Here is a 17,660-nt window from a genome sequence, read left to right on the forward strand (position 1 = left end):
TCATTCACTAACTTGTTCCGTCCGGTGTTTGGTGCCGGGCAGGTAGTGTACAGAAGTTGTATGCTGGGAAACCTGCTGTAAAACCAAAACAATACGCTAGAAGAGGCTAAAAAAGCTCTGTGGAGCTCAGAGTTGAGTGAAGATAGTCTGTGTGTTTGTCGGCAGTTATTTGACTCAATGTTAAGTTTACAGTTTTTATGCCACTTAATGGGACCAGAACTATTTCGTAGCCTGGCATTCCTGCTGTGCGACATCGTTTTTGAGCCCGTCCAAATCCCAGGCAGCACCGCTCTGCACCGCTCCAGCAATGTAAATCCAGGTCAGCCCGCTTTAGAGCTTAGTCCTCCTCACAAAGACCAAGACGCAGGCATTACCACGCTCTCTCATTTGAACGCAGAAAGCTCTAATAAAGACCTGAATGAGCGAGACAGAGAGGTCTTAAACGAGAGGAGGTGGAGGAGCAGGAAGAGTCTGAGGAGGAGGAGGAGGAGGAGGAGGAGGAGGAGAACAGGGTTGCAGGATGGAGGCTTTTGAATCGTAAAGGCTGGCACGGTGAAAAAGAAATGGAACTGGCTGTCGTCCATAGAATATGGTGGGAATGGTGCTCACACACACACACACACACCACCTCCCACTATCCGAGTGACACTCTTTTGTCTCTCTCTCTCATGCACACACATCAACACCGCTATCTCCATACATTAGCCGGGCCTTGAGCAGCAGAACGGTGGAACTACCTGTGGCACACAGAATACAAAGGAGGACGCGTGAGAGCTTTAAATGCAGAGGAGCACTTCCTGCCTCGCTGCCTCCCAGCAAACGTACAAAAACGCCCCCTCACTCTCCCTCCACTGGTTCATCCATTCGGCTCAGACAAGCTAATCATTGTGCTGCGAGAGACAACCTGAGCCAGGGACGGCGTCTGACGCGGAGTTGACAATCAAGACAGTGGGACGCTCTATTGGCTGGTTTGACGTCTCAGTGTCTGTAACTTTGGTTTATTATCTTCTGGCCCTTTTCCTAGGACGTGATGTTTCTTATTTATGATTTGGTTGTACCCTCTTTTCCTCTCCTCCTTCTTTTAGTAAGTTGTTTGCAAACCTCACACTACATAGCAGCTGCATCCTGTGTAATATACACCACTATATCTGGTAATAGTGCACTGGATGTCCAGCCGTTCAGGGCACTTTACCGTTTTGTGCTAGCAGGAAAGGATACAAAGTATCTGCTGACGGTCGAATCAATCACGGTTTCTTGTGAACAAAGTTTCTGTTCACGTTCAGTGTTTCTCGTGTCATAGTGTATCCATTACATCTGCCCTCGAGGTCCAAGCAATGTGTTGGAGACATTTCTTTAAGCTGATCTGACCCTTTTAAAAGGTTACAAGGTTTTTATTTGTCATTGCACCACAGGGTTGCCCAACGGAATTTAGATTATAGTCTCAATTTGCTACATAGGAAAGAAAACAAACAACTAAAAAGCTACTATATTACATATGGAGGGTTGGAGGATGAATTCAGGCGTCTCACAGCCAGAGGAAAGAAGCTGTTCTGAAGGCTGGTGGTCTCTCTCCAGAAGGTGAACAGGTTGTGTCTGGGTTGGTTTTTCTCTTTGAACGCCCCCTCAGCTCTCCACAGGCCTCCTCTTCTCACCGATACCACCGGCGCTCAGGTGATGGGTGTCCATGACGTTCAGGGTGGTCTTCATCCTCCTGTCCCGTACCGTACAACGTCCCACGCCAGCTTGTATTGTTTGCGGTCTGGATGCTTTCTATTGCACCTCTGTAAAAAAACTAGTTAACATCCATGTGAACGAGCCAGCAGTCTTCTTCTTCTTCTTCTTCTTCTTCTTCTTCTTCTTCTTCCCTGCCCTTGTTGGCACATTGCTGCGTTTTGTGGAAACAAAATGGTTCCCACACAGTCAAGATGTTTCCAGAGGTGTCTTACCACCTTTACTTTTTTCTTTGAATGTTTTTTTTTTTTTTGCAGCTTCTCTTCCTCTGTGCATTGCATTGTGGGAAAATATCTTATAATTCACGCTCTTTGATATGCCCTGACCTTTTTGAGTATATTAAATGTTGGAGCCGCTTCATAAAGCACCCTTACACGTTGTATTAGTGGTTAATAAATCAACCCTGATGCTTTTATAGATTAGCAATGAGCCGGTACGGTGATGTAAGAACTGTTACTTCTGCCTTCATTTTGTCACTTCCCAGTCGTAGTATTTTGAACAGAACTGGGTCACAGTTTGACTGAGTTCTGTTTCCCTGAATGTGTTCTGACAGGCTTCAGACAGCGTGTCTGGACTTGTTGCATTCGTCACCCACATGTCAGTGAGAGCAACAGTGAGAAGCAAACACCAGTAGCATTCAGCAGAGGACACATTTCCCGTCGATTGCATTACATTACAAGTCTCACTTGTGTACATCGCTCCCAGGATGAGTGCACGAAGATAGTGTGTTTTATTGTTTGAATATATAAAGTGATGTCACGTCAATGATGTCACCCTGGGAAGGACTTTCAGAGTGTGTGAGTTTGCTCTCCATCATCTTTGTCAGTTACAGAAGTGTTTATAGGCTGAGATAGCTGTTAGTCAAGGAAGTGCATTCCGCGAACAACTCAGTTGCGAACCTTTCGATATCTTTTTAAAAACTTACAAGTCATATAAAGATGATTACACTTGAAGTGAGTCTTGTGAGTTTGTATCTCTGCTACCCTTCCTCAGCGTAACGTGCGTCTTTGGCTCAACTCATTTATCTGTACTTGTGTTTTTAAGATAACTCTTTTTACAAATTGTTTGTCCTCACACATTTAGGTCAGGCTCTATTTCTTGTGTAATTGTGCACGGTGCATTCCGTAACGTCGTTCCTGCTTCTTAATCCCTTAATGGCTGCCGACTGTGTTGTCCTCTCTGTTTTGCAGCCAGTGTGTGAGCCTCTCTTTGATGTTTCAGCTGTGGGCTGCAGGAGTTGTCCCCGGTGTCGCGGTGTTTAAGGTTTATTTATTTAAGTGAGCCGTCTGTATTGGTGAAGGCCACCTATCAAACAGATGGGCTGCATACAGGAAACAGAGAGGAGTGACTCACATCCCAGTGATACGCCAAGTTTCACATTCACACATTTACAAGGAGGTACACACACACTCACACACACACACACACACACATAAACACACACGATGCTCCCACAGGCTCTGCTGTTCTGTCACTTTGTATTAATTCAGCTCATAGAGGAGGGAGAGAGGGAGAGAGGGAGGGAGGGAGAGAGAGAGGGAGGGAGGCTTTTGAACAATGAATGGTGTCGAGAGAGAGGAGAGCCAGAAACTGTACTAACATTGGACTTTGTGTCCCCTTTGAACTCGTAGACGTCCCTCGTCCTTCTCCATCCCATCACACCGTATGTAACACTGTTCATGTGTGTTTGCTGCAGCATCGATGTCAACACTGTTTTAGACGGACGGAGAAAGAAAAGGAGAGCAAACCAGACGCATAAGATCAGCTTGTCATAGGAAAACCCTCTAAAAACTGTTTGGGAGATTTTCACATTTTAAATTATAATAATTATAATAATAATCCCAAATCAAAGGGCTTTACAAGCTGTGCAATACATGACACCGTCTGTCCTTTGACAATAATTTGGAAGTAGAGAAGGAAGAGCTAGTTTGTAGTTTCCAGTTTGTACACAGTTCATCAGTTACTCATGTGACTTTACAAGATACATGTGAGGTGCAATAAATACAATCTATACACACCTTTTTTCTATTTAGTTTGTTTACAAATTAAAATGCCATCTGAACGAATCATTGGATGAAGAAAGTTTGAATCCCTTTTTTTTTGGGGCATAAAATAGCAAAGTGACACATTTTGTTCTTAACGAACCACCAGAGTGTCATGATGCTGTGATATTGAATTGCACGTACCATGACAGAGGATATTATACATCATATTATATTACGGCCCACTTCCAGTTTAACTACAAGAACGTCCAATAAATATGTTTGTTATCGAGTATTTAAGACGCTGCACTCTTAAGAGCGAGTTTTTAGAACTGGTGGGAAAGTGGAAGGTAGAAGTAGCAGAGTGATGAAGATTAAATGGAAGCGGGAGACTGTTTCAGACTCCAAACAGCAGGTTTCCAGAGCAGCACTTTGCATGCTAAACCTCTGTCAGGACTGTAGTCTCAGTTAGGGGCCTGAATTAGCAGCAGCGTCGTCAAAGGCCAGAGGATGATTAATGAGGTTTTTTTTTTGCCTGATGGGATGAGGATGAGGAGGTGATATGTGGGGTAATGGATAGTCATCGGAAAAGGGAGAAACGGGAAGGTTATGTGGTCGTCCAGTGTGACATCGATCATGAAGACGGTAACGACCAGGAAGTTTAACCTGTGATCATGAGAGCAGGATAGTCAAGAGTTTGAGAATGTGAAGTCTATGGACTTTTATTTTTATGAAAGACACAAGTCACAATTTTGTCTCCGAGCAGACCGTAGCTGCAGCGGTACAATTACAATCAGGAGACACAAAGTTCAAATGGAGAGACAATTAGAGCCGAAACAATCAGTTGATTAATGAATCAGTGAATCAGGATAAAAGCAATCTGGAACAGCTCTGACATTTCATTTTAACTATTGATTTTTTGAGTTTTTTTATGTGACTTATAGTTAGATTTGATTGTTTGATTAATTGGACACACAGCCGTCCTGAGCCACAGTCCCATGCACTGTATGAAAGTTGTTCCCTGTGATCTATTTCTACATCCTCCTAATACTAGAGGAGTTGGCGAAGCAGCTTCAGAGCCGGGGCGTGGAAGCTCGTTAAGAGTTGTCAGGCAGACTCGTCGCCGTAGAGATGACGCGACTCACCGCTCAGGCAGGTCAAAGTAAAGATCCATTCGGTCGAGGCTTCTCCATCACAGCACAACACCACAGAGATGAGACGCTCCGTAGGCTTGCCGTGTTGCTGATGAGGTAACGTGTCTGAGCTGAGGAGTAGACGGCTCACGAGACAGACATGCTTAGACTGCTGGTCCTAGAATACAGAGAGACGCTGTTGGACAGGAGGGGTTTACGGTGAGACAGGTGTGAAGAGCTCAGTGTCTCGCAGATAGAAAATAATCTGACAGCTGTACACACCACAGGCGGAGGATATGCTGCCCTCTCTGATGTGACAAGCGCACCTGTGGTCTCATATAAGTGTGTGTGTGTGTGTGTGTGTGTGTGTGTGTGTGTGTGTGTGTGTGTGTGTGTGTGTGTGTGTGTGTGTGTAGTTACGCATGTATTACTGCTTGTACTTGTGTGCGTGGAAGAGTGTGAGTCATATATATATATATATATATATATATATATATATATATATATATATATATATATATATATATATATATATATATATATATATATATATATATATATATATATATATATATCTGAAAGTGTGTCGACTTGTCAGACGCATGGAGTCCATTACTGTCAGCAGCACATTGAGCTGTAACCACCTCTGAGCCCTCGTCATCAGTGTGCAGGGAGCAGGAAGCCTTTCTGAGGACTGAAGTTAAATGACACGTCTGTGTTTTCTTGTGGCTCTGTTTTTAATGGGGTTTTGAGGGTTGAAATTCAGATTAACGAGACAGAGGGTGGAACCAAATGAGGTATAGCTCTCTGGGTGCGAAGAGGGGAAAAATATGACGGAGCAAAATAAAATATCTTCAACTAATTAGACTGCACTGTGAGCGTTTTTTTTACTTTAATTTGGTAATACCGGTGTATTGATTCTCTCAGGATACGAGTGTGACACTACCTCAGTGAACGCTACAGCTCCAGCATTTGAATGAATCATATTGTGTGCTACTTATATAAACCAACTCTGGACCATGAATCATTTCAGTGACCTGCAGTAGATTACACATTATCGCTGTGAGCTTGAAAAGTAGTGAATAAGCTCACTGTAGTTCTGAGTTTAGATTAGGGCTGTGGGCTCAGGAGATGAAGCGGCTCCGACTCCTCCTGTCGACCTGGCTCCTCCCCTCCTGTCGGGCCCCGGCCCCTCCCCTCCTGTCGGCCCCTCCCCTCCTGTCGGCCCGGCTCCTCCTGTTCGGCCCCTCCCCTCCTGTCGGCCCCTCTCCCCCTGTCGGCCCTGGCCCCTCCTGTCCACATGTCAAAATGACACTGAAGACACGAAACCCCAAATCCTGATGGTTGTAGTTAAACCAGTGTGTGTGTGTGTGTGTGTGTGTGTGTGTGTGTGAGAGAGAATGAGAGGGAAAAGCTCTATGAAGATCTTTGGATGAAGGCTCTATTTAAATGCAGTCTTCAGGACTGAACTTAAGCACACGGCACTGTTTTGTAAAGTCCACTGGTTTAATAAATAGCGGTCAGTTTAATCCTCATGAGGAGCACTTCTCTGCCTGTGAGAACAATGGTGTGATGTCTTCTGCGGCTCTGGAGGAGTCTGACCGCTGACTATCTCATCAAGGAAACCTCAGCCTGGACTCATAAGAGACGGCAGTTAACGTGTTCATACATACAAGCGGCGCTGGACTGGTGGTGCTAGAGGCAAAGCCAGAAGATCACCAAAGTCTTCAGGATGCATCCTCAGTGAATGTGTATCTGTACTGAACGTAATGGCTATCCCTCCAGGAGTTTAGTTCAACAGTGTAGACCTTTCAGTCCGCACCAACGTGGTGGAGCCAACCGATATATAACACAACCTGCATAGTGAGTATCTCTACAGCTGATGCTCACATCATATACATCTAAATGCGTCCTGTGAGTTAAGTGCAGAGCAATCAATGCTTTCCTATGTCCTATACCACCTTGGCTCCCAGGCCCATGACCATATAGGTCTCATCCTCTGTGTGAGAGAGAGAGAGAGTGAGACTATGGATTTATCGATTAGCTCTACATCACCAGTGCTCTATTCCCCCCCCCCCCCCTCATTAGAGAAGGCAACAGCAGTGAAAGGCTGGTATGACTCAGGCCAGCCTTCAGAATAAGACCCACACACACACACACACACACCAGAGTAGAGACCGAGTGATATCGAGATAAGGAGCAAATATTGTCCTCCTTCCTTGTTCCTCGTTCCTCGTTTCCACTTCAACGAGCATCGCTTTGTGTTTTAACTCTCGTCTTCATAAAGCGGTTCTGTTTAGTTTATGTTACTGTCTTTACTCATATCCAGTGGTGGAACCTGACTAAGAACATTTACTCAAGAACTGTGCTTCAGTATTTTATTCTCTACCCTGCAGCATTTCAGAGAAAAACTGTATTTATTTTGCACAAAGGGCATAAAAAGGTATATGAGGAGCTTGTAAAATACGATGTTTTGGTATAAATTAAACTAACCAACAACAATTTGTATCTATCTTAAATCATTGGTTGGACAAAACGAACCAGTAATACTAATCTAATGACAACAGACACGGGGGACATTCCTCTGCATACTTTTAATCCCTTTTATATTTATATTCACATAGCTTCACTTTAGTGACATTTTCAATGCAGGACTTTTACAATGTTTCCTTTTAATTAACGTCAGGTTCTGAACGCTTCCTCCACCGCTGCCTGTGAGTGAGAGGAGGCCCGGAGGCCCGATGGTTATTTGAAGGAGGAGGACTCGTTCACTGAGCGCTTCCCTTTCATCCTGTGATACAAAAGCTTGTACTTGGCTTGAATTTGATAGCCTTCGTGACTCATCGTCGTCTGCAGCGAGGAAAACGCAGCTTATGCTTTTGATCTTAGTGTCGCATAAAAGACATGAACGTCAATCGCACACATTGTATGTGAGTTAAATGATGGAAAACGTAAAATTCCCTCGAACACACAAGGTCCAGGCTTTGTATGCTTGTGCACCACAGCTCAGTGTTGTAGCATGGAGGAGGTGGTTCTGATAGCTCAGTCTGTCACTTCTTTGAGACAAGAGACGAACTCGTTTCAGTCTCATTGCTTGTGCGTGAGCTCCACCTGCTGGTTGAGATTTGTAACGACAGCCTGTGACCCTTCGTTGGCCTCCACAGAACACAACGCACCGTCTCTCTCTCAAGCATAAGGACTTCAGTCGTTTCCTATTTTTTAAAAGACTTCCCAAATGTGACATGCTTTTATCCCTCGAGACTTTATCATCCAGCCTTTTTTTATTTACTTTCAACACTCTCATATTCAACATATCTCATACGTGTGACCTCTTGAGTTTTTAATCCCATATCAGTCAAATCTTTATCTTTTAAAATCTGTAACTTTTTAAAATCTTATTTGTCAATTTTTTTTACAATATGATTTTTTATTTGTTTACTTGCATTAAACACTTTTTTGAGAAGTTCTATATAATAAGGAGTTGAGCTGGTTTATATAATAAATAATAGTAGGAATTTAAAATAACCAGAATTCAGAAAGTTGTATTCAATATGCTTCACATAGAACTACTAGAAAAAGTAAATAGAGATAAAATAATATATATTTACATAAGAAAACCGTTACTGTTGATACAGCAACACAAGGATAAAGATACTTACAGATAAAAAGAGAAATAAGCGAATATATATATTCATATACCAGACTTTTTAGGGACTAATATATATATATATATATATATATATATATATACACACACACACACACACACACACACACACACACACACACACACACACACACACACACACACATCTGAATCTTAACTCTCTTCAACTTAATTGGCTACCATCATGAATCGAACACAACAGCCAGCTCTGATTGGCTGAATCTGTGTCAAGGTGCAGCCAACAAGACAGACTAAAACCGGAAGTAAAGTAGGCCTCCAAAATAAAGTAAAGGAGATGAAGAAATTGTGTTTTGTACTCACGGAGTAACAACAATCCAGAGTAGTGTTGGATTGTGGACTTTGTTAAAATAAGATTATCCACGTTTGCTAATCTCTATATCTCCTTGCAAATAAAGTCGTGCATCACACGTTTGAATCATTTTAATTATGTGTTTTTATTGCGCAATACATCATTGTATCACTGTTTGTATAAGTGTAGATAAGATTAATTTGTGATTTATCAACTCATTGTAGTTGTCACACCAAAATGAATTAATAGCAATGCTAATAGAAGTGCAGACTTTTAATTAAATTTTGCACAAACAGTTTCACAGGACAGTAAGTAGTGTGGCAGTATACAAACATACTGAGAAACTATTTCCTCAGTAGGTTTGTGTGCTTCCAGTTCTTACAAGTATTTTTACGTGCTTTTATTTTGTAAGGTAAGGCCGGAAGTAGTAGTAGTAGTAGTAGTAGTTGGTTTTATGGCGGCTGACTTGTTAGTAGTGGACAGACCGGCAGTTGAAACCCTCCTCCAGGTCAGAGGGTCCAGCCCATGCAAGTGTGAGGTCTCACCCTGCAGTCCGAGTCAAACATGGCGGTCCGTGGAGGCGACGTGATGCGTTCGCGGTCCGGGTCCGGATCCGCCACCGACCGTCCATCTTCAGCAGCGCCCGTGTCCGAGGAGCAGAAACCGGGAAAGAGGAGGAGAGCTTTCTGCCTGACCGGGATGATGAAGTCCAAACAGCCCCAGCAGCAGCATCATCATCATCATCATCATCATCATCATCATCAGCCCGCCGCACACAACAACAACAACAACGTGCCGTTCACGATCCACGGCCAGATCGGCAAAGAGATCAAACACATCTGCAGCAACTGCCGCGGAGCCGAGCCGCTGGACGGTGAGATGACACGGTTTATTCTAGACCGGGAGGAAGAGGAGGGGGTGGTGGTCTTACTCTTCTCTTTTTTTTTAATCGGTCTTATCGTCGTCCGTCCGGTGGCCGCTCCCTGCCTCCCTGCCGCTCCCTGCTCTCCAGCAGCACCGGGAGCATCACTGAACCTGAACGGTCCTCGAATCAACGTCCTACTATTCAGTGATCTCCAAAGAGCTTCAGGGTGTTTCAATAGAGCAGCCTGTTTGTGATTGAGATGGAGTTAATGTCGAGCCTGATTTCACATTCATCTTTTGCTTAAAATCAATACATTATTATATTAGTCAATAAAAGGTCAGCCTTCTGTGACATATTTAAATGTCCCACTTTCTAAAACACAAATATCTTCACTTTACTATTATATAAACAGCAAATATTCTCAATTGAGGGGCTAAAATGGGGTATTTTCTTTCTTGTAAGATGACAAAAATTTGCATTAGATTATCAATATTTCTGCCAATTTGTTTTCCGTCAATCGACAAAATCAGTCGACGGACTCTTTGTTGCAGCAGCACTAGTGTCGTCACGCTCGCACCAATCTGCCCCGAACCAGCTGGTTGTAAAATGTCGTCCAATCAATCAAACTGCTCTGATTTAATTTGAAAATCTCTCTCCGGTATTATTGTCCGTCCGCAGGTCGATACGGATCGTGAGAGAAGATTGCTTGAAGTGCACTGCTGAGCCCCAGAGAGGTGACTGGTATTCACACGTGGTTGTTTTCCCGTAAAAACAAATGCAACCAGTCGATTTTTAAATGTCTTATTCGATCGAAGACCTTGATTGGGGCGGCAACTAATTGCTGCTGCCATAAATTGACTTCTGTGAAAATGGCCAGTTCCCAGAGCCAAACACACACACACACACCCTCTGACTCACTGCTGCTCTCAGGGGGGGGGGGTTCACCTCAGGAATCAAAACACACTATCTCCTCACCCTGGACTAGAGGAACCGACACGTGCGTCATACGTTGTGTGTTTTATTGTCCCGTAAACTGAAACACCTAGTGTGTGTTTGCTTTGAGATGTTCCCTTATTTGTTGCAGATCTGAGGAGGGGAGGTGGAGTGGGTTAGGAGTCGGGGGGGATTGGGTGTTGTTGTTGTTGTTGTTGTTGTTGTTGTTGTCGTTGAAGACGGGCCTCTCGATGGCGGCTGCTGAGCTGACCTGACATCCGTCTTGTAACGAGGCCTCCTTTGTCTGGCGTCTGTTCACCGGTTCACACCGACTCGTCTCTCCTCCCTCACCGCTGACGCTCTGTTCAGCTCTTATTGGCGCTCGTGATTTGACCAAAACATCCGACGCCGTGCTTTTCAGTACTTGACCGTTGTTTGATACACATTTTGGTCCGTACCCAAAAACAGTATTGAGGTCCATGCAGGTGTAGCACACAGTCGTGCTTCGGTGTGGTTGTTTTGCTCTGTTCGTCAGCAGGATTAACGGATTTCATGAATGCATTTCACATGAAAAAAGGCTCCTGATCTGCTTCGTCACATGACCATTATTCTCTTCTTCTGTGGTATATCTGTGTGTCGGTGTCTGTTGATCATCTGTGTTCTTAGCTGTGGATGTCAAGTCTAAAGCATATGTATGTAAGTGCTGAGTCAGCTGCCTGTCGATGACCTCGTTGTTGTTGTTGTTCCCGTTGTGTTTTCCAGCCGAGGAAGTGGAGCGCTTGACGGCGATGCGCTCCGATTCGCTGGTTCCCGGCACACACACGCCTCCCATTCGGCGGCGGAGCAAATTCGCCACCCTGGGCCGTCTGTTCAAGCCCTGGAAATGGAGGAAGAAGAAGAGCGAGAAGTTCAAGCAGACCTCTGCCGGTGAGAACCGAAGCACTAACGTCACATTATCTATCACCCGGGGGGAGGGGGAGGGGGAGGGGGGAGGGGGGTAGATAAATGTCACCCTGTGGCACCGAGCAACAGCAGCACTGATGAATGGAGCTGCAGAGCAGTGGGTGATATACGGCCTGCAGCAGAGGATATATCATCTATGATTATTATGGTTCTGTGATCTGGTAAAGGCCGCTTCATCAACCGGACCACAAGCAGACCAACCGCTAAAAAAAACAACAAATGTTGACGAATGTCTTTACAGAGAAGTCAGGAATAAAATCAGATTAATGAAAGAAAATATGACTAAAAATAAATTCTAGAACTAAGAAATGAACTTTTTCAATGCAGGCCTTTCATTTGCTGCAGGGTGTTTCTCACTGTGGTGTCACTACTTTTACTTCAGTAAACGATCTCCTCAGAAAAGGAAGAATCTGTGCTTGTCGTCGTTAATTTCCACAATTTTAGATTTGATGCTTCAAACACTATCACTAAAAGCTGTTAATCACAGTATTCATCAGAGACGCGAACACAACAGCGCTGGAGTGAAGTTGATTGACGTTTACTGCAGCAACAGAATAGCTTTAAATGCTTAACTGTCCCTATTTTCGATGTTAGCCCCGGTAGCGAACTGTGGAATGAAAGCCGGCGTTTCATTTGGAGGGAGAAGGTGAAGCTGTTGTTGTTCCTCAGCTGGCTGACTGGTTCCACATCTTGTTATTACTGAGAGGCGCAGACAGCAGAGGGGTGAGGAGAGGCTTCCTGCAGCCAAGCTGTTCTCACCAGCTGTCACAGCAGGCTGCTTCCTTTCTCCGTACGCAAATAAAACACGACGCCGCCGGCCTTCATCTCACAGCGCACAGGTAGAAACGCAGCGTGAGCGCCGGGTGTTACTGCCGGTGCATTCAGTCACGTGGGAATCCACGGTTCCCTCGTGGTCCGACTCACACAAGGTCACCAGGCGATCTTGAAACTGTTTTATTTGGCTGTTGATTTCATAGCAATCATTTTGATAAAAACATCACCTATAATTCTCAAGCTAAGAGAATAAAACCGTCTGCTAAATGACTGTACTGTACTGTCATTTGCTTATTATTCAGCTAATTAGCTGCAAGTCATGTGTCTTTTGGTTCCACACCGACATCATTCCTCTCTGTGTGGATCAGCTAGCTGGTGGTGAAACCTGTGAGTCACATATTATTCCCGGTAGCAGCAATGACGGAGGCAGCGAGTCCAAACAAACATCTGCTGCAGCTGCTGACGCACTCATCAACACTAATGACGCAGTAGAAGGATCCGGTGCTTAGGTGGTCTTTCGAGTTGTTGTTGTTTTCTTCAACTTCGTGTCTCGTCTTCCTCAGTGTTGGAGAGGAAAATGTCCACTCGCCAGAGCAGAGAGGAGCTAATCAAGAAAGGAGTGCTGAAGGAGGTTTATGAGAAAGGTGATTAATAAAGTGTTATAGAGGAAATGAGTTATTTATTAGTTGAAGTTTATTAGTCTTTGGTTTTCCTCTTGTTGACTTCCTTCCTCCCGTCGTCGTCTCCTTCCTCTAGGAGACGGCTCTTCCTCGGCCGTGCTCCAGGAGGTGAAGATGGAGAACGGGCGTTCTCCGGCGCTCGGCTCCGGTCCGTCGGAGTCTGAAGGTACTGAGCTGATGGAAGGAGCCGCTGCAGCTGTAGGTAGGCTAGCGGAGCCTCGGCACCATCGTCGCCTCGTCCCTCGTCTCGTAGCGTAGCGTTCTGACCGTTTTTATTTCTTTATCTCCGTGTCTCTGATCCTCAGGCTCTCTGGAGTTTCAGACGCCAAAAGAGGGTCAACAGGACCACGGCCAGAAATCCATGAAGAAGTCCACCGTGTATCCGGCTGACTGCGCTGAATCGACGCTCTCCAGACCTCCCACGCTACACAAACAGCCTCCTGCGCTGCCGCCCAAGCCCTTACACAGGCTTCCTAATCACATGGCAGGTAAGTTTGTCTTCTGTGCACGTTTATAGATGAGCGTGTGACTCTGTGTATACGTGTCTAATCTTGTCACCCCCCCGCTCCGTGCAGACGGTGCCCCGGTGAAGTTGCCGTGTATGTCTTCGAAGTTATCTCCTCCTCTACCTCCAAAGAAGCTCATGATCTCCATACCTGCAGGGAGCATGGAGCCCTCTTCACTCGCCTTCCAGAAGTGCCACGCTCCAATGGGCGGGCACTCCCTGCAGTACGGGGGGCTACCCCTGCACCCCCCCAGCCGAATCATAGAGGAGCTCAACAAGACCCTTGCCCTTACTATGCAGAGGTTTGAGAGGTGTGGAACAGTGGAAGCACTGATACTGAGCTCAAATCTCAAAGTATTCAACAGAATTTGTTTTATTGTTTTAGGCTTGTTTTTTTTTGCATACATGTTTTAAATATTATGGAGACAGACTCCAGCACATAGATCCAGTAAAAAATAAATAAATACATTATTAAATCGGGAAAACATGTCACACATGGTACTACTACAGGATCAGTCATCTACGTCTTTATGACTATCTTCCAATTTAATGTAATCCCAGAACCGGTCCCCAGAGAGACGCCCCTTCCTCCTTCATGATTCTGCTGAGCATACATTCATCAGACGCCATTTCCACCACTAACCCACTAACCCACTCTTTCAGTTCTGGGGCCTTTTTCTTTTCTTTCAGTGTCTTAAAATATACCCGAGCATCTGCAGATTAACTCCATAACTGATGTGTTGTGACCCACTAAAGTTAGGCGCCGTACCAGATGAACAAATCCATGTTTTTTTTTGTTACATTATCCGCCATCTTGACTGTAAGGGAACAGGGATGGACAATATAGTGGTGGTAGCATTTTTTGGAGGCGAGAGGGAGATGTTCACGTTTCTAGTTTGACACTGTTTTGATGCTTTTTCTTTGCCTTCTCCACACTGACGTTTAAGGCCAATGATCGATGACCAAACACAAACGACCTCTCCCGGCTGACCTTTGCCCTTTCCCTCCAACCTGCAGCTCCATGATGCACGTGGTTCCCGCGGTGATGATCGAGTGCGACGACGACAAAGAGAACCTCCCTAACGAGGCGGACTACGAGGACCTGCCTGAGGAAGAGGAGGAGGAGGAGGAAGAGGAGGAGGAAGACGACGACGACGAGGAGGATGACGATGAGGATGACGATGAGGAAGATGATGATGATACATTGTTTACAAGTAGGCGTTTTTTCCCCTCTCCGTCTCGTGTTTTTCAATCTATCATTTAGCAGCTGTTATTAATTATCATGTTTCCATATGGTGGCATGAGCGCCGACGTCTCACACGGCTTGAAGCACTCAATTCTTTTTACACTTTATTTATTTTACACAAGTAATACAGTATACACACAGTACATGATATAAGGAAACACACAGTACATGATATAAGGAAACACAGTACATGATATAAGGAAACACACAGTACATGATATAAGGACACTATAAGTGAGTGTTAATGCACCACTCGTCCTCTCTGCTTCTCGTACGCTGAAGGCAAGCTGGCGATGAAGATTTTACGGAAGGACTCTCTGGCCATCAAGCTGAGTAACCGTCCATCGAAGAGTGAGCTGGAGGACAAAAACATCCTGCCGATGCAGTCGGACCGAGAGAGATTCGAGTCCCGACAACAGACGGCTACCAAACTGACCAGGTGAGTCTCCGGATTAACCAGCGAGGGATTCTACCGGCGCCGTCGTACGAGGCACCGCACACGCCACCGCACACGCCATCGCACGCATGTACAGACGCATAGCGTTTAACACGTCGCCCTCAGAGTGCTTTAACACGCGTTAGATGTGACCTGGCTGCTCGAGGGAGCAGATGATGGATTATGAGTCATAATTGAGGGAGAGAGGAGGAGAGGAGGAGAGGAGGAGAGGGATTAAAGGTGAGGAGCGGAAAATAGAAAGTGGAGTACAGTACATTGTGTGAGTGTTGGAAAGGTTTCTGATAGGTGCAGTAAGCCTGTGCAGATGAAAGAATCATCCCATCATTCCTAACGCAGAATTATTAGAACTGCCTAGAAATGTAATGTAGGTCACACTATGTCTCTGCAACATTTCATAAATCCTCTTCATATGTACAGTATTGAGAAGATATTAAAACACTCACTGAAAACCACAGTTGCGTACATTTTTTTAATTGATTACTTCATTGTTTTTGTTTTTTTCATTTAGTGGCAATTGTCTCAAATGAAATTGAAATTAAATTGTCTCCCCCCCGACCCCCCCCCCCCCCCCCTGGTGGTGGCATCTTTTTGTTCTCACTCACTATCAAACATCCTATCAACTGTATGAATCGCTGCACCGCCTCAGTCGGTGTCCATAAACACACAAACTACACCCTCTTAAGAAATAACATCACCTGCACAGTGACGGGTTCACTGCCCAGTCCGTCCACAAGAGGAACGGACTGGCTAAGATTTTGCACGACTCTTGTGGATGAAAGTACACAAAAAATAATTCCTGAAATAAATTATTTTTTTAGGCGATTGAGTCAACGGCCGACAGCAGAGGAACTGGAGCAGAGGAACATACTCAAACGTCAGTAACTTACATACGGTAAGAGAACAACATCCGTCTGTATTAATAATCCCTGTGTGTGATCGCGCTGTCGTTCTGCTTCCTTCCAGCTCGAAACGACCAGGAGGAGCAGGAGGAGAAGAGGGAGATCAAAAGACATCTGTCCAAAAAGGTAAGCCAGAGATCTCTTCTTAAATGAACTTTTGTGCTTTTTTTGAACATCAAATCTGCCTTAACCTCCATCACGTTGCTCTCTTAGCAGGATAAACGACTTAACACATATGAATGGAATTTGGTGAGGAATGGGGATGAGCCAAGGAACAAGTGATTGATGCACAAATCCAATTATTATGAAGAGATTTATTAATGTTGAAAGACAATCATAATACAAATGTGTGAATTTTAGAGTCTAGAGGCGAGAAGATGAAGCTCAGTTGTCTGTTTTCATTCTTGGCAGAGGTTCTATGATTACCTTCTAGTATTTTAATGACTATTCATATTGATTTGTTCTTCATACTTACTTTTTTATTGATTTCAGAACAAAAATATATATATAAAAAGTGGTTTCTCCGTATGTATTTCCTCCAGCCAAGAGAAATGAAGCAGCTTCTTTATGTAAACGTAACACTCTAGCGTCAGCTGTCCTTCCTGCACAGACGCACGTTCCTCAGCGTCCGTGTTGCAGCGCATTGAGCTACTGTCCTCTCCTTCCTGCACCCTCCAGCTCAGCCAGAGGCCCACAGTAGAGGAGCTGAGGGAGGCAAAGATCCTCATCCGCTTCAGTGACTACGTGGAGGTCGCTGAGGCTCAGGACTACGACAGGAGAGCAGACAAGCCGTGGACTCGGCTAACGGCTGCTGATAAGGTCAGCGGACGCACAGGAGCGTCTCCAAACAATGCTTCACTAGCTCTGGATTTGAGTAGTTTGTAGATACGCTCTGTGTTGATAAGCGTCTCCTTGTGCGTTGTTCAGGCTGCCATCAGGAAGGAGTTGAATGAGTTTAAGAGCACAGAGATGGAGGTGCACGAGTCGAGCCGTCATTTTACCAGGTAAGGCAAAGGACGGGGTGCATGCAGACAGTCTGACATATTATAGTATGACTTTTTATTTTTTTTGACATACTATACGATGATTTTTATGGTAGTATGTTTTTATGACTTTTTATGGCATACTAATTAATGACTTTTTATGGTATACGATACTTAAACCTTTTCATGACACTTTATATAGCACACTATACTATGAATTTTAATGAATTTAATTTTATGGCAAATTATACTCTGACTTTTAAGACATACTATGGCTCATTAATGACATTTTACACCTATATGGCACAGAATAATAGTTTCAAAAGGACTGTAATATAAATATAGACTTCTTTATGACTTTTCATGGCATAACATGCTATGACTCTTTTATGACACTTTGGGACAAAAGTCCTAGGATAGCATGTCATAGTGTAGGATGTTGAAAATAGTCATAGTATAGTGTCTCGGAAAAAGACACAAGTCATAGTATAACATGTCGAAAAAAGTCATGCCATACTATGACTTTTATACG

The 17,660-nt window shown here is 44.5% G+C and overlaps 1 protein-coding gene across 3 annotated transcripts in view; it reads left to right on the top strand.

Moving 5' to 3' along the window:
• Positions 1 to 17,660, top strand: part of phactr1 (phosphatase and actin regulator 1) — a 39,132-nt gene that overhangs the window by 2,697 nt on the left and 18,775 nt on the right. The window contains exons 2-12 of one of the 3 annotated variants that reach the window (XM_068724952.1): positions 11,384 to 11,548; positions 12,922 to 13,002; positions 13,115 to 13,204; positions 13,344 to 13,526; positions 13,614 to 13,854; positions 14,561 to 14,757; positions 15,072 to 15,228; positions 16,065 to 16,120; positions 16,210 to 16,271; positions 16,824 to 16,964; positions 17,073 to 17,149. In XM_068724952.1, the coding sequence (XP_068581053.1) occupies positions 11,384 to 11,548; positions 12,922 to 13,002; positions 13,115 to 13,204; positions 13,344 to 13,526; positions 13,614 to 13,854; positions 14,561 to 14,757; positions 15,072 to 15,228; positions 16,065 to 16,120; positions 16,210 to 16,271; positions 16,824 to 16,964; positions 17,073 to 17,149 (1,450 nt within the window). Of the gene's footprint in view, positions 1 to 11,383; positions 11,549 to 12,921; positions 13,003 to 13,114; positions 13,241 to 13,343; positions 13,527 to 13,613; positions 13,855 to 14,560; positions 14,758 to 15,071; positions 15,229 to 16,064; positions 16,139 to 16,209; positions 16,272 to 16,823; positions 16,965 to 17,072; positions 17,150 to 17,660 lie in introns of those variants that run through there. The other 2 variants (XM_068724954.1, XM_068724953.1) reach the window with 2 other exon arrangements.

This window comes from Cebidichthys violaceus, unplaced genomic scaffold, assembly GCF_023349555.1.
Source record: "Cebidichthys violaceus isolate CVI_PGR_0920_01 unplaced genomic scaffold, fCebVio1.0.p SCAF_33, whole genome shotgun sequence".
NCBI classification, from domain to species: Eukaryota; Metazoa; Chordata; class Actinopteri; order Perciformes; family Stichaeidae; genus Cebidichthys; species Cebidichthys violaceus.